Genomic DNA, 27,408 nt, shown 5'->3' on the forward strand with positions numbered 1-27,408 from the left:
ACAGAATTAACCTGTGGCTTCATGGACAGCTGTGAGTCCAAAATGACTCCCAGGCTGCACACCTGGTTCTTCAGGGGCACAGTGACCCCATTCAGGACCAGGGAGTCCCCCACACCCGCCCGCCCCCTGTCCCCCCAAAACAGTACTTCTGTCTTGTCAGGATTCAACCATGACTACGAAGGGATTTCTTAGGTACTGCTGAATGGATAATTGTTCCATTTGTATGATTTGTGTCTTCAAATGGTGGTGTAGTGGAGCTACTGCATTAATCAGGTTATTGCATAAAGAGCCATACATGTGAAGTCCTCCTGATAAACAATACACAAGGTACTTGATTAAATCAGGATTGATGTAATATTTTTAAAGTCAGCCAACATCATTCCTTTCTTTCCCTCTCTCGATTATATTTGCAGGAACAAAACACAAAGATCCAGCAGCTGATAATAATATGAACTCAGCCAGAGAGCAGAAAATCCAACAGTTTTTCCTCTTCTGAATCCAGTCTTCCTGGAAAAGGTCAATGAAAAATGTAGAACACAAAACTTAGAACACAAAAGGCAATTTTAGCATTCCCACCACCACGACCACCAGTACAAATTAACTACTGGAAAGGGGAACAGTGTGTGGCCTCTATGAGTGCTTTCAGCTTCTCTCCTTGCAAACGCAGCCTCTCTTATCTTGGATTGGAACCCTGGCGTGTTGGCGATTCCTGCTTAGCACAAAAGCTATCCCAGCAGGCAGGGTCTTCAGGTGCAAGAGGCACAGCAGAGGCAACTAAATCATCAAAAGTCAGTGTTGTAAATGTAGTCTGGGTCACAGCAGAAGAAAGCACCTGAGAAGAAGAAGAGGGAGAAATTCAATTCACAGAAATGCAGATCAGTATTTCCATGATTGAAGAACAAGGTTGTAATTATTTTTCCCTGTTTGTAACATTAAAACATTAAAACACACACCTATTTTACAGACGGGAGAGGCAGAGAAAGATAGATCTAATTCTAATTTTGAAAGGCAACCCAGTATGTTCACATTTGAGCATGGCCCCAAGGTTCTGGAATCTGGTCAGATTTTCCCCATTTTGGTCCATTATCATATTCTTCCCTACTGAAACTGCCACGTGCAGTTTTCTGTGCTTTTCGGTACACAACTGTCCATCACTCCATCTTTCATGCTGAAATATGGGAAGCTCCATCAATATTGGCATTCCACCAGCTCTTGAAGACACACCCGTTTAGACAATCATTTACTATGTCTGTTTTAATGGATTTAGTTTTATATATTTTAATTATGGATGTTTTAAATGTAGTTTCATTTTTGTAACTGGGTTCATTCTTGTTATTTTGCTATTGGCTTTTATTCAATTTTGAACAGCCTTGGCATTTCTTCTTCAGATGAAAGACTATATTAATTACTTAAATAATAGTATGATGATAATAATAATTAATGTATGCACCAATGCATATGCATGCTGATTCAGTGAAAGAGAAGAAAAAGGAATCCATGCTGTTGTGTGATCACATCAAGAAATGCCCAAAATAACTGAGAACATTCAGTTGTGTGAGGGAGAAAGCATATGGAAACATTTGTGATTCATGGCTCCCTTTAATAGATTTTGTGAAAAGCAGATATTTATACATTAAAGTTGATTTGATCTGAAATAATTGCTGATTGATTCTGCTTTTGCTGCAACCCCCCCCCCAGGTTTTTTAACTGCTTTAATACTTTCACATTGGCCGACATCCAGTGATGCCCACTTGCTTGTGCAACAGAAATCTGTTTTACATAATAGGACTTCTGGTTTCTCTCCTCCCTGTTCCAGTCCCCCATGCAACCCCAAAATCTGCTTTGGGTGGTTCCCCAGCCCTCTGGAGCATATTTTGGAGGCACACGGAGCTAGAAGAGGAAAGAAGCACCCCATTACATAAGCAGACGCCCACTCGTGCCACAATGGATCTCACCTTCTTCTGAAAGTTAATACAATATTTTTATGGTAATATTCATCAAAGTTTGCATTTATCCCAAACCACACCATAGCTTTCCTAGCACCTTTGCATTTGATTGCTAGCTTTTTATAAACTACGCAATTCAGCTGTGGGATATCGATTTTAAAGTCTCTCTTTTCTGCTGTTGTTTTTTATGTGTTTGCTATTAACAGCACAATGCAAACACCCTTCACATCAGGCTGGGGCAAGTGGGGTTGGTTGGGAGGTGTCCCTCTGCCCAGCCCTGCTGGGTTCCGCCACCTCTGTAGAGTGACACCAGCATCACTTCACTGTAAGATCTGGTGAGCTTTGGGGAGAATGCTGGGCTAGAAGGGCCACGTCATGAATGAGCCAGCTCCCAGTGAAGGTCTGCAGCCAGCTCTCAGGGAAGGTTTGCAGACAACTGAAGAAAGCAGCCAGGAACAGAGAGGGTTGAAAACTGGTGCAAACAGAGAAGGAAGTAGTTTGTCAGAATGGGAAGAGATTGGAGCTGATCCAATCCCTCCTAAGAATCAGCTAAGGGGAGGGATGTTAGACTGGAAACAAAGCAAGAGGCGCAAAGTGAGAAAGTTCAATATCTTCTGTAACCGGAAGGCATCTTCAGAAGGGTCTTCTTGATTGATTATGGCGGAGGCTGTGTTAAGCTCTCCGGAGCTATCTGTTGTTTTGACAATAAATCATCCTTTTAAATTAACTACACCTACTGAGTGATCAAGCCGGGGATGGACTCCTGACAGGCCATTGGCCTGGTCCATCAGGCTCTCATATTATTGTGAAGCTTCCTCTTCCACCCACCAAAATGAAGGTCGGCGGAAATGTTTCCCACAAGTTCTTTACTAGCAGCAGCCAGCAGAGAGCCCCAACATGGAGTTTTCTGGTGGCAGAGCTGAGCAGGTCCAGGAACGGTTGGACCGGGCAGCAGATTGGGCTAGATGATCTCCAATAACATATCCCAAGTATTCTATTTAATTCTAGGATCTGAAAACAGGTGGAGGGTATTTTCTACTCTAGGTATTTATTAACAGCTGCTTGGAATTGTATTCCAGTCAAAAGTGCTATTGTGTATTTAAAAATTCAACAGCTATTTAGCATTGAGTCATCTCAAGGCAGAAGACACAATATCACAAGACTACTAACAATTCTGCTTGATATTGAAAATTACCCGAACATCTTACCGCAGCTGGCTTCTTTCCAAACTCTCCTGGTTTCCCCAGAGCAACTGCAACATGGTGACAATCATCTAGCCGTGTTTCCTAGATGGCAAAAGGGAGGGGGGGGGAAGTGTACCGAATAACTACCAACACCAATACCAAGCAAATGTAGGAGAGTAAAAGTTTAGATAGTACAGACTGCCTACATTTTTCCATTGTTGCTACATGTTTCAAGAAGTCCGGTGAAGTGACAGCCTAAGTAAATTAACCTGTTGGCCTGTCAACCCTCTTATGTAACACTTCCTATTCCACGTGTGCAATATTGCCAAGGTGGATCTGCTCTAGAGCATATCTGCAGCAAGTAATATTAAGGAAGAGGTGTCCAGGGGCAAAATCCACTCCTCTAGGCCCCTCTGTCCACAGAATTGAGGATTTTGGTAGCTGCAAATTTGTCAAGCAGTGCTGAAAAAGTCACAGCTATTAATGCATTGTCTTCTACACAACCATAGCAGAGTAGCCTACCCTTTGGTTACCCTTTAACTCTCTTCCCACCCCATTATTTGGATTGTCTTTCTCCCTATTTTAAAGGAAACAGAAAACAAAGAAAACAGCAATGGAGAAATTAGTTGTCAGCACATGACCTACGTAGGGGTAGGGGCCTAGCTCATCAGTTGAAGACCAGTGCTTTGACCATTTCTATTCTGTTCTCTGTGGGTGGTAAAAAAAAGAAGTAGTCTCTTTTTTACCTACTATGCTTGATTCCATTTGTAGGGTCCCATCCCTCCTCCCTACCCCATTTCATACATTATCAAAGCAGAAACTGAGTTCCCTAAAGCGAAGTTAAGAGGTTATTTCTCGGTGACTTAATATTAACATCATTTCCCATTTTGAAAAGCAAACACAGGAGTCTAAATGTTAGTTACTGCCACTACTGGCATGAGGTCCCCCCAGACTGCAGACGTTAAAAGCTTTACGGGTGCTCCAACTGGGTGCATTATAAGGTTGTGTGGCATTTCTAGCGGACAAAGCGGGTTTTTCCTCTTCTTCTTTGGAAACACCAGCAAATTTCTTTATGAGAGTTCAACAAAGCAACAGCACAATCACTCCCGAAAGCCATGGGCAAATTTGGCCATTACAGGGAAAACGTGAAGGTAGTTTGATTGCTCCTTGAGACACAGCACAAATACCAAGCGGGGGGGAAATGAGAGGCTCTGGTGGGTGAAGAGAGTGGCACAAAAAAATGCACACAAAAAAATCTCCCTGAGGGAGAAAGTTCTGCCTCGAGTCTGCCCTCTGCCCTTAAAATCAATCAGGCACAACCGATGGTCTCCTCCCGGGCCAATGGATTTTCAAGGCGACCCAGAAACACTGGCCACGCAACCGACTGGGCAAGCTCCTTTTCTTCTCCCACCCTGCACCCTCACAAATCGGGATCCCAAGCAAGCAGGGGCTCGCGGGTAGGCAATTTAAGCGCTGCACCAACATCTTATGGTATTTCAAGACAATATCTATATATATATAAATGTAGGCATTGCACACGCGGATGTAACAGCCTTTCTCCGTAACCGTTGAACTGTAATGTAACAAATTTGGCCACAATGTTCCATGCCCATCAGAGGGATCTGGCATAAAAAAAATTCCAAAAAAGCAAAACTTTCATACCTAAAATAACGATTAAACACAAAAAAGCGGCACCCAAATTAGACGTCACCAGCAGAAGCTCTGAAGACTCCAGCAGCATCCAACAGAAAGGCAGATCGCCCACTGCTGCCTGCAAAGCCACACCACCAGATGACATCAAAAAATTGCACAGCAACCAACTGAAAACATGCCTTTTGCAGCAACAAGGCCTAACATTGCCAAGTGGAAGTAGGGGCCTGCCTGGGGGGGATGGGGGTGCCAAATAGGGGGCAGGGATAGGTAATGGGTCAGAACAGGGTGGGGGGAGACACAGGGATGAAACCTGCCCTCTCCACAGTATCTCACCTCAGCTTTGCAGACTAGGCTGAGTGGATTTAGGGGCCTGCCTGAGTAGGGGATTTTTTTTGGGGGGGGTGAATAGGCCGCAGCATAGAATCAACTGAATATGGGCCTTTTACAGGGCCGTGCCTTTGGGTAGAATAAACCCACATAACACACATGGGTAGGGGGGGTCAGGGTTGGGACAGGGCAAAATTTTACAGAACACGTGCATTGGGGAAATGATCATGTACAAAATGAACGGGTCACAGGGATAACCTGGGGGGGGGCTGGACGGAGGAGAGGAGGGAAATCACTGGGGTAAGTGGGGGGTTTAGGGGGAGGAGAGGGGGGAAATCACAGGGATAAGCCGGGGTGGGGGGAAGAGGGGGCATAATAGATCATGGATCAGGACAGAGTTGGGGGATTCACAGGGATGAGGGGGGAATCACAGGGATAAGCCGGGGGTGAGGGGAGGAGTGGGGGAATCATAGGCATACATCATGGATTGGCACAGGGTAGGGGAAATCACACAAATAACCCGCAGCAACGCGTGGCAGGGCCAGCTAGTATAGTATAATTTTAGGGAGAGGTTTGCAGGTTGGAGCCTCACCTCAAAACTCCATTCCTTTTCTTCTTCGCCATCCAATAGCATAACTGTCTCCTTATACGTTTTCCCCACTTCCAGTTGCAGTGGGGATACATTAAACTCAATCCTCTGAAGGTCAAAACCTATCCCGACACCAATGGCTTTTATAAAGCTCTCTTTTAGTGCCTAAAAGTAAAATAAAAATAAAAAATTCAAAACGCAGGTGGTCAACCCGTGTAGGGTTAAAGTATTTAAGCTTTGTATTGTGTGTTCTATGTTATATATTAATATTATGACATTTTGTACATTCGAAACATTTAAACACAATTGTTTTACAAAATGCAGGCCAAACAATACCCTCCTCCAAATTCTTCTTTGTAGGCTTTCAAAGCAAATATATAAACGATTTAATAAAAGTTATTCAAAACAAAGCCACTCAAATATTTGAAGAGGAGCTGTGTTGACTGGATTACGGATAAACGGTTAAAAATAAAAATAGTCAGTTACCCAGTGCCTATGAAACATATCCAACTGAAGCCATTCACTGTTCATGGACTTAATTGCTCTCCATTCTTCCTCTGTAAACTGCCGCTTCATAATTCGAAAGAAGTCCGGAATTGAACCACTCCCTGCAATTAGAAAACAAAATGACTGGGAGGGGAGATGGGTGGGGACTGTGGGGATTATTCTGAACCCGACCATTGGTTCATTTAGCTCAGTACAGTCTACACAGAGTGGCAGTATCTCTCCTGGATTTTAGAAAGAGAGCGTGCCCCAGCCCTGCCTAGAGATGGCGGGGATCTGGAACAAATTTATATGATATTTGAAAGACAACTGCAAGCAATTAACAAAGTTAGTAGGGTTATCTGAAGATTTGTAAAATGAAATTGCTCCCTATTCAGGCTGAGTAATATAATATTTTAGGTAATGATATAACAAGGATTGGAAACGAAGTGAAATGTAAAGATGTAGAGTTTAATTTTGTTAACCATCGGACATAAGATAAAAGAGATAAAATAAGAGGGTATGATGTTACATAATGTGATTATATGTAAAACCAATAAAAATCATTGATAAAAATAAATAAATAGAGACGGTGGGAATTGAACCGTCTGTGCTCTGTCCCTCTCTGGCAGCTCATTGTGTTTCCACGGAAGTTGAGGAGAAAAGGGCAAATTGAGCCAACCGTGGCTGCCCTAATGCTGCTAGATTTCAAATCCCATCAGCCCCCCAGCCAGCAAAGCCAACCATCAAGGATGATAGGAGTTGTAATCCAGGGGTAGGCAACCTAAGGCCTGGGGGCCGGATGCGGCCCAATCGCCTTCTCAATCCGGCCCACGGACGGTCTGGGAATCAGTGTGTTTTTACATGAGTAGAATGTGTCCTTTTATTTAAAATGCAACTCTGGGTTATTTTTGGGGCATAGGAATTCATTCATTTCCCCACCCCACCCCCCAAAAAATAGTTTCCCCCCCCCACATGGTCTGAGGGACAGTGGAGTGGACCACAGCTGAAAAAGGTTGCTGACCCTTGTTGTAATCCAATAACATCTGAAAGGTCACAGGTTTCTGACCCTTGTCTTAGGTGAGGAGTTGCAAATTCAGGATAGTATCAAACATACTGAAGGAATGGCACAATTCAGAGTATTACACATATGGTCAATTGCATGTTAATCTGGAGAGCCAAGGTCAGTGAGGATGGAATTTTCAACTGAAGCCAGAACTCTTCCTGCTGGGGATTATGGATATACAGTTAGAAAAGGACTCTGGAACTTCTTTACAATATACGATTACAGCTGTGAGACTTTCTATGCACAAAGATGGAAGGGCTCATGATTAGCAACAAAGGAAGAACGGCTTTTTAAAACAAATGAACTTAGCGGAGACGGCGAAATTGACATGTTTAATTAGAGAAAAGTAATTGTTAATGATTGTTAAGGATAGGAAATATCTCATGGAGTTTTTGCATTGAACTCTAACCCGTGTCCGGTCAGCTTCAGAATGAGTTATCTGCCATCAGCACTCTGGCCGTCTCAGCGATTGTTTCATTGCCCTCAGATCCATGGAAAACCACGGGGATGTCCGGGCTCCATGCAACTGAAGAGGGCGCTTCGGAGCCAAACAGTCAATAGCCTTGGTTAACTCCACATTCCAGCGGGCCACCAGGGAATCAGCTGAAAGGCCATCAACATGGGATAAAGCATCCCCTACCACTCTCTGGAAACCATTTGGATCCATTAAGTGGCAGAGGCGGACCATCCGAATTGGTCCCACCTCCCTGCAGAGGGGAAGGGTTGCGGAGAAGTCCAGTTGCACCAGGTAGTGATCTGACCATGGCACTTAGTTTCACTTTTAATTGGTGTGAGATCAGCAACATCCATAGAGGTGAACATCAGGTCCAAGGCATGTCTGCGGCTATGAGTTGGGCCAGACTTATTCAAAGCTTTACTAACTAGAACTTCTTCAAAAACAAGTCCAAAACAATCAGTGATACAGCTGGATAATTCCATAAGGCATATGCATATCCAAGCATAGGTTCTTAATTATAATGTATAAGTTTATGCAGCTCCTGGAGAGACTTCATTATCACATTCTTTTGTTCTCTGTGGCGTCCAGAGAGAGACTTAATAGGCAACTTCCTTCAAAATGGAGATTTGCAATTGAATACCGTAATCACATGATCTAAGGTTAAACACTCACATGTAAACTAGCAGAGAATAGCAACAGTTAATGGCCAATCCAACTAAAGCTCAGAGAGAGCTGTCTTCTAAACTTAGTATATACTAAAATGGAATTTTCCAATGTTGAACCCTTTCAGCAATAAACAAACAATCATTCTCCTTTTCAGTGTGCACTTCAACAATTATACTTCACAGAGAAACAAGACTAGATTTCTCTGCCATATTTATTTCCAGAGAAAGCAGTGTTTGAACAAAAGAACAAAAAGTGCTTCCTCAAAGCAAAGAATGTCCATTAGGGGCTATTTCAGTATTTCTCAAAGAGTGGCCTGAGACTCAGCACCACAGCCTGCCCCTCTGCCCTGCCCCTAGTGCCAGAATTCTGAACTGCATTCTTTTATCGAGGCAACAGAGTGGGGGGAGGGAGGGCAACTTCCCAGGAATAATAAATACTTTATTTTAATTTCAAATAAAACTTCTATAAAGCTAACACATTTATCTTTGGAGTTTTTTAAAACAAACAAACAAACAAACATATTTATCTGTTATCCTGCAGGTTAGATACAGACTTCTGGGTCACGAAAACCTAGGCATGAGGTACTCATTTATAAAATGGGATGAAGTGACAGAAAAAAAATTCTTTTCAGCAACTGTGCTGCTAAATATCTCATTAGCAACATAAACGTAATTAATGTTTTATCTGTTACGAATAGATTAAAAAAGCTGTTGTGCAGCTCATACTCCTTATGTTTGTAATTGAAAGCAACAATTTCTTATCTCCCCTCAAACAGAAAAGCAACAGACACTTTTTTTCTTATTGAGGGTGGGAGATAAGTCAAATATTATCACCATCCAGGGCACTAAATAAAGGCTTTAGATCTCTGAAATGGAGGAATCCTAGGCACATGTACCTGGGAGCAAGACCCAGTGAAACAGCAGAACTTAACTTTCAAGTATTCATGCCTGAGATTTGTCTGGGAAGAGAATAATTGGCTGCTAGAATCTTCATGTCTAATTTCCTCCTGAATGAATCGTATCTGAACTTCGCTCCCTCTCTAGAGTGTTCATTTCAGGGAGCAGACAATCCAGCTTTGCGTCAGCAGTTGTAAAATTAGTTTTAACTTATTTTTAATTGATTTCCCCTGGCAAGGGATAGATGATAACTGTTAGCTGACGGGGTAGGATAAGCCCTGAGGACGGATGATAACATTAATGTTAATGACGGCTAAAATGTTAGGGGGAAAGTGAAGAGTATTCTGAAGGCACCAAGAGAGGGGTGTGCAGTTTCTGGTTTGCTCTAGGCCCACATTTCAGAAGCATATCTTAAAAAAAAAACAAAAAACAAAAAACAAAACCAAAAAAGGTATCTATGTCTCAAGTGCTTAGAAAAGGAAATACCATCATCCAGGGCGCTCCAAGTATTGGTCCTTAGCATGCAGCCATGAACAGTGGTACCTCGCTAGACGAATGCCCTGCTAGATAAATTTTTCGCTAGACGAATGGGTTTTGCGATCGGAGGTTGCCTCGCAAGACGAATTCGTTTTGTGAAAAAATCATCTAGCGAATCGCGGTTTCCCATAGCAATGCATTGAAATTCAATGAATGCGTTCCTATGGGCAAATAAAAAAAAATCAATGCATTCCTATTGGATTCGCAAGATGAATTTTTCGCAAAACAAATTGACTCACAGAATGAATTAAATTCGTCTTGCGAGGCACCACTGAATTCTATAAATCACTGCAGAACCTGTCTGCACATTATTCTTACAGGCAGATTATTCTTACATGAGCAGTTTTGAGAAGCAATAGGGCATGACACTTATATTTCCCCCCTCTCTTTGCACAAGGGTCCTGCAGCATTTCCAAGTGCACAACAGGCAGAAATTCAACAGGCATAGATTTTCACTGCTGCATTCCCATCTTCCCAACGGCAGCCATGGGGAAGCTTGAGCCTGAGTTTAACTCTTTCTCTGCTCTACTCCCTTTAAAAAAAAAACACAGCAGCAGCAACAACACATCCCTGCATGGCACCAGTGCAGGCATTTACATTATTTCCTCCATGTTAAGTTACTTTTAAGTTGCAGCGGTCTCAATGGGAGCAAGCAGCCCCCGTGCTCAACTCTCGCTGCAATTTAGAGGACTCAAATAGCGCTTAATTTGGGCTGTCCACCGGCTTGTGCAACAAAAATCCACTTGCACAGCAGGACCTCCAGCTCACCTAACCTCGCAGAGAAGATGTTGAGGTTTCCAAAGGCAACACGTTACAGTAATCTGGCAGGGACTAGGATGCTAATAATCAGAGCTGGCCTTGGTCATTCATCCCTTTAGACCAGGCATCCCCAAACTGCGGCCCTCCAGATGTTTAGGCCTACAACTCCCATGATCCCTAGTTAACAGGACCAGTGGTCCGGGATGATGGGGATTGTAGTTCAAAACATCTGGAGGGCCAAAGTTTGGGGATGCCTGCTTTAGACTGCAATCCAAAGTTGTGCAGAAGGGGAGATAAAGTGTTGCATCTGCAACCGGGGCACTCAAGGTGGCACTGGAAGGGGATGGCCGCAGACAATTCAGGAACCAATCTCTGCACCATCTTAGCCTGCCTTTTAGAATGCAGCTAAAGCTTATCTTTCCTGGTGGTCTTCCATACCTGCTGTTTTTTAAACATTATGAAGCAGCTCTAACTTTAGACCGGTGTTTCCCAAACTTGGGTCTCAAGCTCTTTTTGTACTTCAGCTCCCATAATCCCTAGCTTACAGGAGCAGTGGTCATGGATGATGGGAACTGTAGTTCATAAACAACCGGAGACCCAAGTTTGGGAAATACTGCTTTAGACGGTTTCACCCAAAAAGTTGACTTTTAATGAATTTCAGGTTCCTGATTCGATTTCTTATGGCTTTGCACAAGGCAAGGCACGACTAGATTTTCATCAGTCTCCACAGGAGCTTCCCAACACCTTGCAAATAAAAGTTGTTATTGAGTGTTGGGGAGGCATCAAGAACAGTATGGAATCACCGGAAAACTAGCACGTCTTATACTTCTCCACCCCACTACCCACCAAAAAGAGATAAAGGCAAAACAAAGTAATTAAGCAGCCTGGTCTGAAGAACAAATCTACACTACAAAAATACCTGCTCTATACCAGTTAGATTATCATGGTTTGCCCCAAAGAATCCTGGGAACTGTAGTGTAGCAAAGGTGCTGAGAAGTTCCTGTTAGAGATCTCTATTCGTTCCCTGACAGAGATACAGCTCTTATAGAAGAGAAAACGGATTGGTTATTATCGTGTATTTGGGTGCCAAAATGGTTTTTCACATATTATGACGAGCATCCCCTTTTCAATGTGGCGGTTGAAATGTTGCAGATGGCCTCATCCGCAAATGCTTAACGTTTCGGAACATGAATTTCGGAGCAGATGGAAAGGTTTTCCACAGATCAAGAGTGCCACCCTGTGGCTGCTCTTAAGAAAAATAAAAATAAAAATCCCTTGTAACTCTTAAGGTTTTGGAACATAAAGCCTCTTTCCTTTCTGGAAGGAAACCTCCCCCCCTTCCACAGAATAGGGGGGTTTCAGCCCAGCCTTTTGTTTTCCAAAGAATCATATTGGTATAGTTTGGTAGTTTGTTTACATGAATTGCTTAGCCCAAGGCAGGGTACATACAACTGCATTATAAGAACTTTAAGAACTTGGTGCTTGAGATTACTTTTCGCTCCCATTTCTTTTCCCTCATCGGTCATGTCTTTTTAGATCATGAGCCTGTTGCCAGGGACCATCTTAGTACTTATATTTGCCACAACCCCAGCTTTTTCAGCTCAAAGGTGAGGTAGAAATACCTTAAATGCGCAAATAAATACTGCTACAGATTGGGGTGGGACTAAACCCTAGATACTATACATGGCAAGATTTTGAATATTTGGAGTATTGAAGGGGAAATTGCAGGCAAGTGGAAAAAACACAAGCTAAGTTTCTGTTCCAAGCCTAGGTTAGAGGTATTAACGTGACAAAAAGTTTTGATAGCCCACCTGAGAGGAATACAGGGCCTAGGCAGGCAGAGGTTGCCATGGTGATGGGGTGTGTGTTTGAGGTGACAGGAAAAGGGAGTTTTTAGAGCGATGTGTTCTGGAAAGAGGAAGGGGGAGAACAAAGACTGGGATCCATCTTGGGCAGGCTGGCTGCAGGCTGGCTGGGAGAGATGCCTTTGACTCCATGGCTGCGGGGGACCAGCCCCTCTTGAAATGACCATGCTGTAAGACAGGCACCCCCAAACTCGGCCCTCCAGCTGTTTTGGGACTACAACTCCCATCATCCCTAGCTAACAGGACCAGTGGTCAGGGATGATGGGAATTCTAGTCCCAAAACAGCTGGAGGGCCGAAGTTTGGGGGTGCCTGCTGTAAGATCTGGACTCCCTCCACACAGACTGAAGGTGTGAATATGTGAATAAATCCTATTTCTTAAAGCTACGACAATCTCCGCCGCGTCTTCAATTCTCCAAAGCAGCACAAAACCACCTGGAACCAACTGGGGGTGACACCCAACTTCTGTAACAAGACGTACATGCATACATTCAAGAAAAACATGTCAAACAAAATTAGAAACATGCTGAAGGTCTCCTTGGCACCTCTAGGAAGGGCTGGGTAAGATTCCCTCCTGAAACCTTGGACAACAACTGCCACAGTGTTGTGGGCAATGTTGAGCTAGCTAGATGAACCAACGGACTGGCTTGGTATAAGGCTACTTCCTGCATTCCTAAGATTGAAACAATTCAGCCAATGGCAGTCAGAGACTGTCTGTGACAGAAGGAAAGCTCAGCCAGTTTCTGGCACCTCAAAAATCCCTCTACAGTGTGTCGCATCCCCGCAACAGGGTGAGCTCCTGCCCAACTAGCAGTTCGAAAGCACGTCAAAGTGCAAGCAGATAAATAGGTTCCGCTCCGGCGGGAAGGTAAACGGCGTTTCCGTGCGCTGCTCTGGTTTCGCCAGAAGCTGCTTAGTCATGCTGGCCACATGACCCGGAAATACTGTCTGCAGACAAACGCCGGCTCCCTCAGCCTGTAAAGCGAGATGAGCGCCGCAACCCCAGTGTCATCTGCAACTGGACTTAACTGTCAGGACACCTTTTTATAGTACACTACCTGGCATGCTTGTCTTCGTAACGTCAATGCCAGCTTGGCAGTCAGGCTCGGCGGCAAGAACAGCATAATTCCCTTGATGGGACACATTAAAGCTGAAGCTGGAATGGGCACCGCTTAAGTCATTTGCAAGGACAGGTTTGCCTTTTGAAGTCCTTTGTAACTTTATTTCGTTCCAGGGAATCTTCAGCTTCTCTGCAATTAATTTTCTTATCAGCAGACGGCCAGCCTATGAGGCAAAATGAACAAATAATGCACAGCAAATAACTGTTCTATGTAAAAGGGGGGGAAGGGGGGAGGATATATTAAGATACCATTCGCCTTTTAAAATGTTTTGACAGTTCATTATAGAGCACCGCTATGCTTTATATGCTTTTAAAAACAGAATTAAAACACAAGTTGGCCCAAATATTACAGCTACTTTATAATATAATAATATAATAGAATATAGAATAGAACAGAATAGAATAATAATGCACACACACATCTACATTTGAGGGGTCAGTATACCTGAAGGAGTGTCTCCACCCCCATTGTTCTGCCCGGACACAGAGGTCCAGCGCCGAGGGCCTACTGGAGATTCCCTCACTGCAAGAAGTGAGGTTTCAGGGAACCAGGCAGAGGGCCTTCTCGGTAGTGGCACCCGCCCTGTGGAATGCCCTCCCATCAGATGAAAGAGATAAATAACTACCTGACATTTAGAAGACATCTGAAGGCAGCCCTGTTCAGGGAAGTTTTTAATGTGTGACATGTTAATGTATTTAAAATCTTTGTTGGAAGCTGCCCAGAGTGGCTGTGGAAACCCAACCAGATGGGCGGGGTACAAATAATAAATAACAACAACAACAACAATAACAATAATTATTATTCCACTCTTCCTGCAAGAACGATGGAAACAGGGGCTGTCCAACTTTATACTCACAGCAACCCTGAGAGGTAGGCTTGGCTTAAACCCTGTTTCTCTCATCCGTCCTATACCCTCCAACCCAGCCCCCATATGCTTCGGTCTACAACTCCCGCAGCCATGCTGACAGGGAATGATGGAACTATCTGGAGGGAACCAGGTTGGGGAAGATGCTCTAATTAATACACTGAAATAGAACAGTAGCAATGATGGAACTTACTGTCTATACACATGAACAGGAGAAACAAATGGCTGGTCCTTGGTTTGTCAGGAAACGGTTCACTTTTATTACATTTGCAAATGATGCATTTAATGAGGAACTCACAGGCATTGCTCTCTATGATTTAGCAGAGGGTTTGCACTCCACACACCCCTCCCAGGGCTATTTTTATGATTTTAAAAAAAGTATTAGAAAGATTGCACTCATATATTACCCGTTGAGCATCAGCACCACCTATAGCACAGGAGATAAATGTAAGTAGCAAACAGAAATCCCATTTTCGCATCTGCCTACAGAGCTGATTAAAATGGATCATACCACACAGTTCTGCAGTGACTCAAACCGATTTACATTTCATTTATTTTAAAATGTTGGCTGGAACTAGATGTTACAGAGCATGCATGGATGCCACCGAAGAGCCTGGCCTCTACGTCTCCTCCTCCTTTCAACTCTTTTATTCCGTTACATAGTAAAGTTATAAAACGAACAGGAGAAATTACCACTGTAGGGGCAGTTCTGGGAGGAGAGGAGCTAAATGACAGCTGGTCCCAGCCAAGATGAGGCTCACCTGGCGCCATCTTTATATATCTTTAGGCAAAAACTTTCCTTTATAACCAGGCCTTTTAGAAGTAGGCGGGGTGTTTTTAATGTATTTCTATTTCCTCTTGATTTTAATATACCTTTGTGGGAGGGTTTGTCTGACTGTTTGGTCAGTGGGTTATAGATAAATCAAGATAAATCAACCATCAAATTTATTTTAAAAATAAAAATAAAAATGATGATGGAAAGAGATGGTTAGTCTCTTCTGCATCCTTTTGATATAGCCAAGTGGGGGATGGCCACTGGGACAGGGCTAGAGAAACTTAAGTTTAAGGGCTGGATGTGGCCCTCAGAATGCTCTCCAGGCCACACCCCTTTCCCCAGGCCAAAGCCCTCACTGGGCTTGCTTCGTACCCTCCTTGAGTATTTTTGCCAGGCTGGAATGTGTCCTTGGACTCTGATATTTGCTCTTGCTTGCCTGGATGGAGGATACAGACTCTATTGGTTCAATGAATCTCTCGCTTGCAAAAGTCTCGGTCTAGAAGCACCACCTTTATTCTAAAATAACAACTAGGAGATGAGAGATATTTTATCTCAGCAAAGGATATCTTAAAATAAGAGTATAAGTATATATATACCACTGCAGCCTTGGCATCGCGACGGAAGACAAACTCTTCAATGCGCTCTCTCTCTTCAGGCTGTATGAGGCGCATGGACAGCAACCAATCTTCACGGCAAGGGACCCAGGTGCCATAGGAAAAGGCCCAACGTACTCTCTCCATAGCAAGATGCTCCAAGGAAGCCACAGCACATCGGAACATATGTTTTAAAATGTCGGCCTGAGGGCTACACACGTGGCAGAGAGGGGAGAGAAATGGGAGGCTGACAGCACGCTTGGGCCAGTTAGTTCTGGGTTCAAATCCCTACTCAAGTTAGGACGTTGCGTGAATAACCATCTTTCAGTCTCTCGCAGGGTTGTTGTGAATGCAAAATGGATTAAACCCCTCTCCATGTGAGGTCAGTGAAGGAAGGAACAGGATCAGAATCATATAAATAGAATGATGCTCTGTCTTTTCTCCAGCGTAAACAAATGCCTCCTCTGCCCAGACTGCAATTCTGTAAGCCTCATTCAATTTAGTGGTGCTTACTTCCAATTAGGTGTGTTTAGGAATAAAGGATTTGAATGCAAATGCACCCCAAAGGTCTTCTCTCAAGGACTGGATTTCAAGTGGACCCCTTGTAGTTTTCAAAACCCGCTCCTCTTGGCATTCATTACTTACAGAGATCGCAGCTGACAATGTACACGAATAGACAAATTGTTTCCCTTCTTTTGCTAGCAATCGAGGCAGTATTTTTTTAAGGAGAGGGGAAAACGCGTTGCTCTCCTGGGGAGAAATAGCACTGCTGCTTCCAGGAGTGAACGGGGCTGGCTGGACTCACTCGAACATCCGAAGTGCTGAGCGTAGAGATGCTCTGCCTATGGCTGCAATTCTTAACCCCACTTACCTGGGAGTAAGCCTCACTGAATTCAACGGGGCTTACTTCAGAGTATAGGCGTGGTTTAGGATTGCACCAAGAACTTTTTAAGCCAGGGGACTCCAAGGCTGCAGGAAGCCCCGCTGGACTCAGCAGGGCTTGCTTCCGAGTAGGCAGGCGAAGCACTCCGCGCTGCAGAACTCCAGCAGCAAAACTCGAGGGGAAATGGGGCAATAAAGTGCAAGCTCCGCAGCGCGCGTGGCTCACTCTATCCTCTGGTCGCTCCCTTTGATGAAGGTTCGAAAAAGAGGAGGAGGGAGGGAGGGACTCGCGGAGGTTAGAGAGGGAGAGGAAACGCAGCAGCCAATCGGGAGCCAAATGCAAAACAGGGCAGACCAATCACCATCTCCCTCCGGAGAGTACATAGAGGTATTAACAAGAGAAAAAAGAAAAGAAGTTTGCGCGCGGTGCTCATTCTGATTTCTGCTTTACAGCAGCCACATGCGGGACAACAGCAATGCATAATACGGGGCGAAGGTTGGGGGAGAATCTCCATCTCCACCTCCACATACCTATAGAGCAGGCACCCCCCAAACTTCGGCCCTCCAGATGTTTTGGACTACATTTCCCATCTTCCCCGACCACTGGTCCTGTTAGCTAGGGATGATGGGAGTTGTAGGCGAAAACATCTGGAGGGCCGCAGTTTGGGGATGCCTGCTATAGAGCCATGTTCTATATATTTACATTGCTTTCCCCCACCCCACCCCGCCACGCTCGCTTTCAATTGATAACCTGAAGCGTCTCTCTATTTTCATCGAGCTCGCAGCTCTTGGGAGCGGAGGGCGGTCCCCGCTCTTGACAACGTCGGCGGCAACAGCTGCTACGAGGAGGCGGGCTTTTGCGCTTTTTTTTTAGTGACACGGACTTCCACCACTCACAACACAGGACGCGATCGATGGGCAGCAAGAAGAGCCAATGGGAGGACAGCGTCGGATTTTGCAGATGTCGGGTGTCGCGGATGCTCTCGCAGTGGCTGCGCTGGATGCAGGTGGGTGATTAGCGGCGCGCACAGAGGGGGAAGCCATGGAATTGAAGGCCTCTGCTGGGTTATAGGAGACGCGTCCCCAACGAGGGGTGTTAAACTCTCCAGCCTGGCAGCTTGAACTGGGTTGTCTGAGGTAAAAGGAAAGCAATACAGAACGGGCCGTGTTTTAGATTTCTGTCTCTGGTGATGAGCCTGCGCGTGGGACATGCGCGGAACAGCCACTGAAGCTGTTACGTAGCGTGGGCCCTTAGTTCCCAGGCGTTCCTCCCAGCTGCGAAGGCGGGGCTTCTATAGACAGTAAGGCGATGATGAAGGGTAGTTTTGTTGGCCTTTTGCAGGAAAAGCAGCAGAGAGTTTCAATGATAGTGGACCCCCCCCTGTATATGTGGAAGAGGAAAGGCTGTACAGTAGCTCAGTGATAGATTTTCTGCTTTGCATTCGGAAGGTCGTAGGTTCAGTGTCCAGCATCTCCAGGTAGGGCTTGAAATGTCCTCTGGCTGAAACCCTGGAGAGCTGTTGCTCGTTCTAGCAAGCTAGACGCACCAGCGGCCTGCAGCTTCCTTTGCTTCTAAGTAGCTTACCGATGCCAAGGTGTTCATGTTGTCAAGCATGCTCTGTGCACTACCGCTGTTAATTAATTTGCTGCACTTCCTTTTGGCCTAAGTGACTTTCTGCATGTTCTCCTCAACTTCTACAATCACACCCACCCACCACCGATCTGGTACATAGACATGCATCTGTAAATGAGGACAGTACTTTATGTGTCTGATGAAGTGAGTTGCAGTATGATTGCGGCTTATGCACATTTAACATATGTGATTTCCAAATTTATGTGCGTGGCTGGGGGAAGGGAGGAGGGAGGTGGGCATCTGAGGGGAAAAAACCCTCACCAGCAATCCCACCCATCATTGTACAGCTTGGGAAAGGGTGCTGAGGTGGAGTCAGTGCGAACAGCGTTGGAGAACGTGTGAAGGTGCAGTTGGAGAGTGAGAGTAGTAGCCTTGGTGATTAAGAAAACATGGCCCCCAAACGCAAGCCAGGGCCCTCTGCTGGCGTGCAACACAAGAAACAACGATTGGTCCCAACACGGCAAGAAAAAGTAGCTGTGCTGGACTGCTTGAGAGATGGCATGTCAGTCTCTAGTGTGGCACGCAAATATAGCCACAGTGAATCTAATATCCATGCCATCAAGGTTCGAGAGAGAAAAATCTGTGACATTGTGGCAGCAAGTGCTCCAATAACTGCTCAGGTGACAAGCCAGGTGCACGACAAGGCTTTAGCGAAGACTGAGAAGGCATTAAACTTGTGGCTTGAAGACATGAACCGCAAATGTGTGCCTACTGATGGCGTGACGTTACGGCAAAAGGCTCTCAGCCTCTATGCACTCTTCAAACCTTCTGCCGAGGATGGGCAGCCTGTGAAGGAATTCAAAGCCAGCCACAGTTGGCTTATCAGTTTTAGGAACCGCTTCAAGATGGAAAATGTGCCCACAACTGGTGAAGCGTCTGCATCTGCCGACAAAGAGGCAGCAAAAGCCTACCCCAAACAGTTAAAGGAACTGTTAGACGAAAAGGGATACCTTCCTGAGCAAGTTTTTAATGCTGTTGAGACGGGGCTGTTCTGGAAAAAAATGCCTGGCCGGACGTACATCTCCAAATCAGAAAAACAAGCCCCTGGCTTCAAAGCATCTAACGACCGTGTGACTGTGTTGCTCTGTGGCAGTGCAGCTGGGCATTTAATAAAGCCAGGTTTGCTGTACAGGTCTGCAATCCCCCGTGCCCTGAAAGGCAAGAACAAAAATCTCCTGCCTGTGTTTTGGCAACCCAATAAAAAGTCTTGGGTGACTGCAGCAACCTTTCTAGATTGGTTCCACAATTGCTTTGTTCCGGAAGTTAAGCGGTACCTTGAAGAGAAACAATTAGACTTTAAAGTGTTGCTGATTGTGGCCGATGCTCCTGGTCACCCCAAGGCACTCTGCTTTGCACATAACGATGTTGAAGTTGTCTTTCTCCCGCCCAATACGGCCTCCATAATCCAACCTCTCGACCAAGGTGTGATTCGGTGCTTCAAAGCAACTTACACAAGGTTCACCTTCTCATGGATACGTAACGCTATGGATACTGATCCCAACCTTGATGTCATTGAGTGCTGGAAGTCCTTTAACATGGCCAGTTGCATCACTTCCATTAAGCAAGCAGTAGATGCAATCAAGCCCGAATCGGTGAATGCATGCTGGCGCAAGTTGTGGAAAGAATGTGTGAATAATTTTAAGGGTTTTCCAACCATTGACAATGAAGTGGAACATATTGTCCAGATGGCCAGGCAAGTGGGTGGTGATGGCTTTGTTGACCTCATTGAGGAAGAAGTTGAAGAGTTAATTGATGGCCATGGAGGAGCATTGACTAATGAAGAGTTGGAGGAACTGCTAAGTTCATGTACAGAAGATGAAGAGGAGGAGGATGAACAGGATGAGCCAGCAAGTTGGAATCTGCATAAGTTTGCTCAAGTCTTCCAAGCAGCAAAACACCTGAATGATTTGATCGCTGAGTTTGATCCCTCTATGGAACGAAGCCTCAAAATCACACAGGGTATTACAGACAGTCTGAAACCGTATCGAGAAATGTTTGAACAGCTCAAGAGACAACAGCGACAGTTGCCAAGCACCATGTTTCTCACAAAAAACGCAGCGGTAGCAAGTGAGCCGACACAATCAACTTCTGAAGCTGAAACAGAGCCAGCCACTTTGCCTGCAACTCGCAATCTGTCGCCCAGGCCAGGCCCATCATCTCCTAGAGCAACCTCAAGCCCTGAAGAGGATGAGGAAGACTAAGCAACACGGTCATTGTGCACAGGTAAATGCTGCAGTGTGCTATTTATGGGCCATTAAACTGGTTTTTAAAGGGTTGTGTTGTCTATATGGTATTTCAACTTTACATGCTATCCCCAGAATGCAACCCCGTGTAAGATGTGATCATACTGTATATTCCATGAAGGCTTGTATCATAATACATTTGTTAGGGTGGTATTCAACCTTTACTCAGAGTAACGAGTTTGCAGAATTTCCATAACTTCCTATGGGGACATTTCTAATCCAGGCTTTCTCCCTCCAAGCTTTTTGCCTGAAACTGCTGCAGCCAATCAGCAAAAGCCAAAGAAAGGAAAAACTGATTTGTCCGATCTCTCTCCTTACCCCCATGGTTTCTGCCCAAAATGGCTACCATTGACCAGCAAAACACAAACAAGTAAGAAAGTGGGCAAATTCTAGCTGTTCGGATATATGAATCAGTTGTTTGTATAGCAAGGTTTGGGTATAATTCTTTGGTTTAGGATAACTGAGGTTTCTGATAAAGAACATTCTGATAGTGGGACCTTGTTCTCCCACAAGAAAACACATAAAGCAATGCAATAATAGTTATGGTTTATCCCACAGATTATTTTTACTTTTTTGGTAACAAAGTCATTTAAAATATTTAAGCCTTAGGAACTCATGGTGGTTACAGTGAAATATATTCACTGCAAACCAGCATACAAGCATCATTTTGTGCATGGATTTCTTCATCACTTGCTTTGAAAGTGTACCTGGAGGCAAGTTTAATTCAATTCAATTCAACACCTTTATTGACAGATATAAGACAATAAAACCATATAGACCGTCCATATGTGTTATAATTCTGAAACATACAATAAAGAGGGAATCCTCGGCAATCACTATTATACAGGCCAAACTACCCCAGATTTAACTTCAAAGATCCTGGTCAAAAATTGTACCATAACTCTAGTGAGAACAGGAGAGTCATCTCTCAGTAGAGACTGCACCCCATGTTGTTTATTGGCGGGGGCCCCAAGCCACAGAGATGACATTGAAGGATCATCACGGAAGATGTTAAAAAGAGGGCAATCCAAAATTATGTGGTCCAAAGAGTCAGGTACATTCTGGCCACAGGTGCAGAGTCTATTCTGGTAAGAGATGTCTCTGAGCCTTTCAGATAGCACTGAGGACGGAAAGGCATTCAAGCGGGCCAGCATAAATAACCCATGATGGGGTTGCAACCCCAGATAGGCAGGGGAGCATACGGAGGGCTGGGAAGGGTAGAGTTTTTGAAAGTCATTATCTAGCAGCCTCTGCTTAATAAGTGCAAAAATGTGTGATTCCTCAAGTGGCAAAAGGAAATCCACTGTAAAGCCTATTTGCCTAAGTTTAAGAATGATGTCAGAAAACCAGGTAAAATTATGTTTGTCTTTTAATAAAAAGGTTAGTAAGCTTTCTGACTCTGTATTAAAGTGAATTTTCAGCCAGTATTTGATGGTAATAATCCAGCCCCTTGTTTCTAGGAGGTGCTGGCCCAGCTCTGCGCATATAGCCAGATAAGGAACACATTTTGGAACTCCCAGAATTTGCCGTAGGAAAGATGCCTAGACACCCTCAACTTTATTATTGTAGTTGGATATCCATAGGGGTATCCCATAGAGGAGTTGGGAGGCTGTTTTTGCTTTAAAGGGCAAGTTACCAATGAGATTCCGACCTGTGATGTATTATTTGGCTAGCATTTCTAGCTATTTTTATTATTTAAAATATACACCTTTCCCAATATGGATAGAGATTTCATGGATCATAACACATTGGCATACCATACCTATGAAGTAATCTTTGGTCAGTAATTTTGTTGTGTGTGTCTAACTTTTATATTATCTCCTTCAGCAATAAGAATAGAGTGCAGAAACCATGGACAACCAATATGATTTCATTAGCACCCCAACTTGCAATGGACTTTCATCTCGTGAGCAGAAAGCCAGCTCCTTAGTGGCTGAAGGTCATGGCCAACAAATCTTAAATGTACTGCAAAGCTTCAGAGAACAAAACAACTTTTTTGACTTCAAAATACTTGTGAAAGATGAAGTGATCCCATGTCACCGTTGCGTATTGGCAGCATGTAGTGACTTTTTCAGGTAAGCCTATTTATGATGTAGTTCTTGTGTGCATAGATATATAGATATGGATATATGTGGCTATAAACATGGACACACACACACACACAGTTGGGGGGGAGTATTTGATCCCCTGCTAAATTTGCCTGTTTGCCCTCTGTCTCTCACAGCTACAATAAACCTACCATTAAAATTATGGACTGCTCATTTCTTTGTCAGAGGGCAAACGGGCAAATTTAGCAGGGGATCAAATACTCCCCCCCCCTGTAAATCACTGTTACATATGTGATGTAGTTCATTCATTCTGTTCACAATCCCCCTATTCAAAACATAGAAGTAATTCTCATCCTATGTTGACCTTCAAAAGTAGATTAGTAGATCCAGTCAGCTATGAAATGGCTATGAAATCATTTTAAAATTATTTGTTAGATAGCATGACTTCAACCCATTCACTGTGTACAACTTCATATGTAGGTTTCAGGTGGAGACATGCATCACCATCTGCCTTAAAAGCTATATGCAGCCAATTCAACACAATGCAGAAGGGCACGCACCTACAGATACCACTTCTGTATGAAAACCGCCTTTGCTGGATGTACTGATTACATTAATCGATAATAAAGTTTTTTTATCTATAGGAATATTTAAAAACTGTTTCTCAATGAGTAATTTTGTTGTTGTTTGGATACTCTATGATGCAACACAGTATAGCATTTCAAATCAAATTGCTTGGCTCATATCCTCTGTTTGACAATGTCTAGTATTGAAGAAGAGCCTTCCTCCCCCACAACAGACACCCTGTGAGGTGGGTGGGGCTGAGAGACTTCAGACAAGTGTGACTAGCCCAAGGTCACCCAGCAGCTGCATGTGGAGGAGCGGGGACGCGAACCCGGTTCCCCAGATTATGAGTCTACAGCTCTTAACCACTACACCACACTGGCTCTATTATGCTAGTATTGAAGACATACAAATCATTTTAATTTTATTAAAATACAAAATCAAGCATAAAACGGAACAATGACAGAAAACAGGTAGAAGATATTGAAGCAGAAACAAAAGCGGGTCTAGATACATCTGTAATACATTCCAGACTTTGGATATTATATAAATTACAACGTATCTATGTAAACAAGAACACTGTTAACATGGCTATCCCTTATCTTCCAGGAGGGTGAGCTGCATTTCCATTGAACCTTGGTTTGTGCCCACCTTATGTTGTTGGAACTGCAACTCTCATTGGCTTCTTGGTCAAGGGTGATGGAAGTTATAGCCCAACAGCATCAGGTGGGCTCCACATTGGCTAATTGGATGTACAGAAACAGAAATCTTGTGGCAATACATCATGCTCTTTTACTCACTCTGAGCTTTTAAGAATTTAAAGATTCTAAGCAATCTGAATCTGAGAGTGGATGTAGGTATTAAAAGGAAAAAAAAACAAATCCAAACATTCTAGTGGACTTGCCTTAGGTAAGCCTTTAAGAGTAGTTTGGATCCTATTTTATGAACTGATATAATTTGTGTTTTAAGATATACACTCATCATACCTTGAGTGGAATGATGCCTGAATTTATCATGCCGAACTATTTAAAAGTAATGAAAACCTCATAGAAAAACCCTGCTTCTTCTTAAATGTGTTTTTTACTGCATTAGTTTTGCATTTATTCACTCCACAAATAATTTACCTAAAATGTCCAAAAGATGTTTATTGAAAATAGTTCCCTTCACCTTAAGCTGTGTGGTTTTGGTTCTACATTATATTCAGATGGAACAGATATCAGTGATGATTTATTGTGTTGTTCATCTTCTGTATTTTAACTGCAGGGCCATGTTTGAAGTTAACATGAAAGAAAGAGATGATGGGAGTGTTACTATTAGTAATTTATCACCCAAGGCAGTGAAGGCATTTCTTGATTATGCCTACACTGGAAGAACTGAGATAACAAACGATAACGTAGAAATGTTATTTCAGCTTTCATCCTTTCTTCAAGTTTCCGCTCTTTCAAAAGCTTGCAGTGACTTTCTAATTAAGAACATTGATCTTGTCAACTGTTTGCAGCTATTATCCATTTCCGAAAGTTATGGGTCCACTCAGTTGTTTGACCATACCCTCGAATATGCCCAGCACCATTTTTCCTTGCTGCTCCAGTCAAATGATTTTCTGGAAATGAATTTCGAGATACTGCTAAAATGTATAGAAGCAGATGAGCTCAATGTCCCAGATGAGGAATCTGTGTTGAAAGCTGCCTTTTGGTGGACGAAACATAACTTAGAAACAAGACAGAAGCATCTTCCCCACTTGATGAAAAAAATACGGTTACATCAGTTATCCGAGGAGAAGCTGCAGGAAGTATTGCACTCTGAAGGACAACTACTTGAAAGCACTGGTTGCTTAGTAATAATCAATGAGGCAATTAAAAGTGTGCAGACTTTTAGCGGTTTGTTTCCAGATGCTCGCCCTTCAACAACAGAACAGTACATACTTGTTCACAAAACTGAGGAAGACGGAGTACATCGACATACATTTTGTTACAATATTAAAACCGATCAATGGAAAGAACTGATGCACACACACATAACAGATCTGCCAGGATCAAGTTTATCTAGTTATGGTGAAAAGCTCTTTATAACTGGCGGGTGTGTAGGGAACTGTTTCCGGACAATTAGACTTCATATTGCCGAAACGTATCATGATGCTACCGACCAAACTTGGTGTTATTGTCCGGTGAAGAACAGCTTCTCATCGGTATCAGCCATGAGGAAGCCAAGGACAATGCATGCGTCTGTTGTGACCCTAAACCAACTGTTTGTAATAGGGGGGAAGACAAGGGCATCTAAGGATATCAAAAGTCTTTTGGATGTGGAGGCATACAGTCCTCTCTCTGGGGAGTGGAAATCTGTGAGTCCCTTACCAAGAGGCATCTACTATCCAGAAGCAAGTGCATGTCAGAATATAATTTATGTGCTTGGTTCTGAAGTAGAAATTACTGATGCCTTTAACCCATCTCTTGATTGTTTCTTTAAATATGATGCCGCAACTGATCAGTGGTCTGAGCTGGTAGCAGAATTTGGGCAGTTCTTTCACGCCACCTTAATCAAAGCCGTTCCAGTGAACTGCACATTGTACATCTGTGACCTTTCCACCTACAAGGTTTATAGTTTTTGCCCAGAGACATATGTCTGGAAAGGGGAAGGGTCTTTTGAATGTGCTGGTTTTAATGCAGGAGCAGTTGGGATAGAAGATAAAATTTACATCCTCGGTGGGGATTATGCTCCTGATGAAATCACTGACGAAGTACAAGTCTATCATAGCAGTAGGTCTGAATGGGAGGAGGTTTCACCCATGCCAAGAGCCCTAACTGAGTTCTATTGTCAGGTGATTAAGTTTAATAAATATAGGGACCCATGGTTGTTTGCAATAGCAGTGTAGTTCAATATATCAGTTATAAGAAACTGCGCAGGTTTTACAGTTTTGTTTGCTTTTCATTTGACAAAAACCCCCATATATTAGAGGCCCAAGCTGCTAACATGGTTTGCAGCCACTTTTTATTTTAATAAGGAGCAGGGCTTGATTGAATGTTTGAATATATTCAAACACCTCTTTTTAAATTTCGGTAGCAATCCCCCAGCCAAAGGATTGACCACAACTAGAATCAGAAGCATTGTGAACCCAAGAGTAATGTAGATGAAGTGAGGATTTTTTTCCCCTTTCCCCCAGTCAACACTACAAAATGTTGAAAAACAATTTATGGTATGATTTGGGGTCAACTGGTCAAAGAAAAAAATGTCAAAAATTGCATTGAGCCTAAGTAGCAGTTTACATCCTGGCCCAAGTTTTCAGATTAATGCACTTTTAGGGCCAAAGTAAGAGTAACCAGGATCGATATTTTGCTACTACTTTTGACAATCATAGTTTTGCCAGTAGAAAAAAATGGAGCCAAAAGCTGAAGTTTTCCATAATATGTAGTAAAGTAAAATAGGCTGAATTTAGTTGATATCTGGATGTTAGCTTAACTATTGAACTCAATGGGATGGGCTTCTGAGTAAAAATGTGTAGGCTTGCTGTAAGTTACTGAATTCTGGATTTTTTTAAAGCTTAATTTAGCATTTTTCTCTTATTAGATATTAAATAAAATGTCAACTATTTTGATAGGAACATTGCACATAATAATTTTCACAAACAACTTTTATTAGCTTGGGCTGCAATACTCTGTTCACCTGGGAGCATGTTCATTGAACTCATAGGACTTACTTTTGAGTAGGCTAAGAACTGTACTCACTGATAGACTAAAATGGCTTGTGTAAAGATAGTAGTAGTTTGTGGATTCAGTTGAGTATTCAATACCTCAAGTGGTGTAGCTTGTTGATGTTACTAATAGGTCCTAAGTTGGTTTGCCATTTCAGTGCTGCTGGCTGTGCTTTTCTCTTTATGATAGCCATAGATAACAGACACAGCCAAAGAAAGTACCATACCTTAATGCTTATGCTTGTGGTAGCAAGTGTACAGCAAAGTTTTTTATTTCCTTTGTCCATAACAATATAGGAATGTTTTTCTTATGCTTATTGCATCAGCTTATATCTCAAGTCAGCCTGATGTAAAATCATAGAGGGGTTATAATAGATCAGTGTAATTGTACATGTTGCCTTTTAGGTGGTATATGCACAGCCTGAAGAATTAGTAACATATAATGTACCATCCATGTTCACAATCCTTTACATAGTAGAAGAGTACTGCTCCCTGCTCACAAGAGCTTTCAGTCTAACATTTAAGAACATAAGGGCCAGCTAGATCAGACCAAAGACCCATTTAATCCAGTAT

At 43.4% G+C, this 27,408-nt stretch overlaps 2 protein-coding genes across 8 annotated transcripts; one reads left to right on the forward strand and one right to left on the reverse strand.

The window, feature by feature from the left end:
- Positions 1 to 335: 335 nt before the first annotated feature.
- Positions 336 to 16,976, reverse strand: AASDHPPT (aminoadipate-semialdehyde dehydrogenase-phosphopantetheinyl transferase). Of its 2 annotated transcripts, XM_060273852.2 has the most exons (6): positions 15,784 to 16,976; positions 13,485 to 13,710; positions 6,186 to 6,307; positions 5,703 to 5,864; positions 3,155 to 3,232; positions 336 to 832 (listed from the first exon to the last, which is right to left on the reverse strand). In XM_060273852.2, exons 1-6 carry the CDS (start codon positions 15,964 to 15,966, stop codon positions 674 to 676), a joined length of 930 nt encoding a protein of 309 aa, XP_060129835.2. In that variant the 5' UTR covers positions 15,967 to 16,976; the 3' UTR covers positions 336 to 673. The 2 variants fall into 2 exon arrangements, with proteins under 2 accessions (XP_060129835.2, XP_034971630.3); XM_035115739.3 differs by lacking the exon at positions 3,155 to 3,232.
- Positions 16,977 to 17,569: 593 nt separating this feature from the next.
- Positions 17,570 to 26,086, forward strand: KBTBD3 (kelch repeat and BTB domain containing 3). Of its 6 annotated transcripts, XM_088668345.1 has the most exons (4): positions 17,606 to 17,669; positions 20,778 to 20,908; positions 22,366 to 22,613; positions 24,414 to 26,086. In XM_088668345.1, exons 3-4 carry the CDS (start codon positions 22,390 to 22,392, stop codon positions 26,017 to 26,019), a joined length of 1,830 nt encoding a protein of 609 aa, XP_088524471.1. In that variant the 5' UTR covers positions 17,606 to 17,669; positions 20,778 to 20,908; positions 22,366 to 22,389; the 3' UTR covers positions 26,020 to 26,086. The 6 variants fall into 6 exon arrangements, with proteins under 6 accessions (XP_088524470.1, XP_088524471.1, XP_060129836.2 ...); XM_088668344.1 differs by lacking the exon at positions 20,778 to 20,908 and having other exon boundaries at positions 17,570 to 17,669; XM_060273853.2 differs by lacking the exons at positions 17,606 to 17,669; positions 20,778 to 20,908 and adding an exon at positions 17,673 to 20,518.
- Positions 26,087 to 27,408: the final 1,322 nt, after the last annotated feature.

The sequence above is a fragment of the Zootoca vivipara genome, chromosome 4, assembly GCF_965207765.1.
Source record: "Zootoca vivipara chromosome 4, rZooViv2.hap1.1, whole genome shotgun sequence".
NCBI lineage: Eukaryota > Metazoa > Chordata > Lepidosauria > Squamata > Lacertidae > Zootoca > Zootoca vivipara.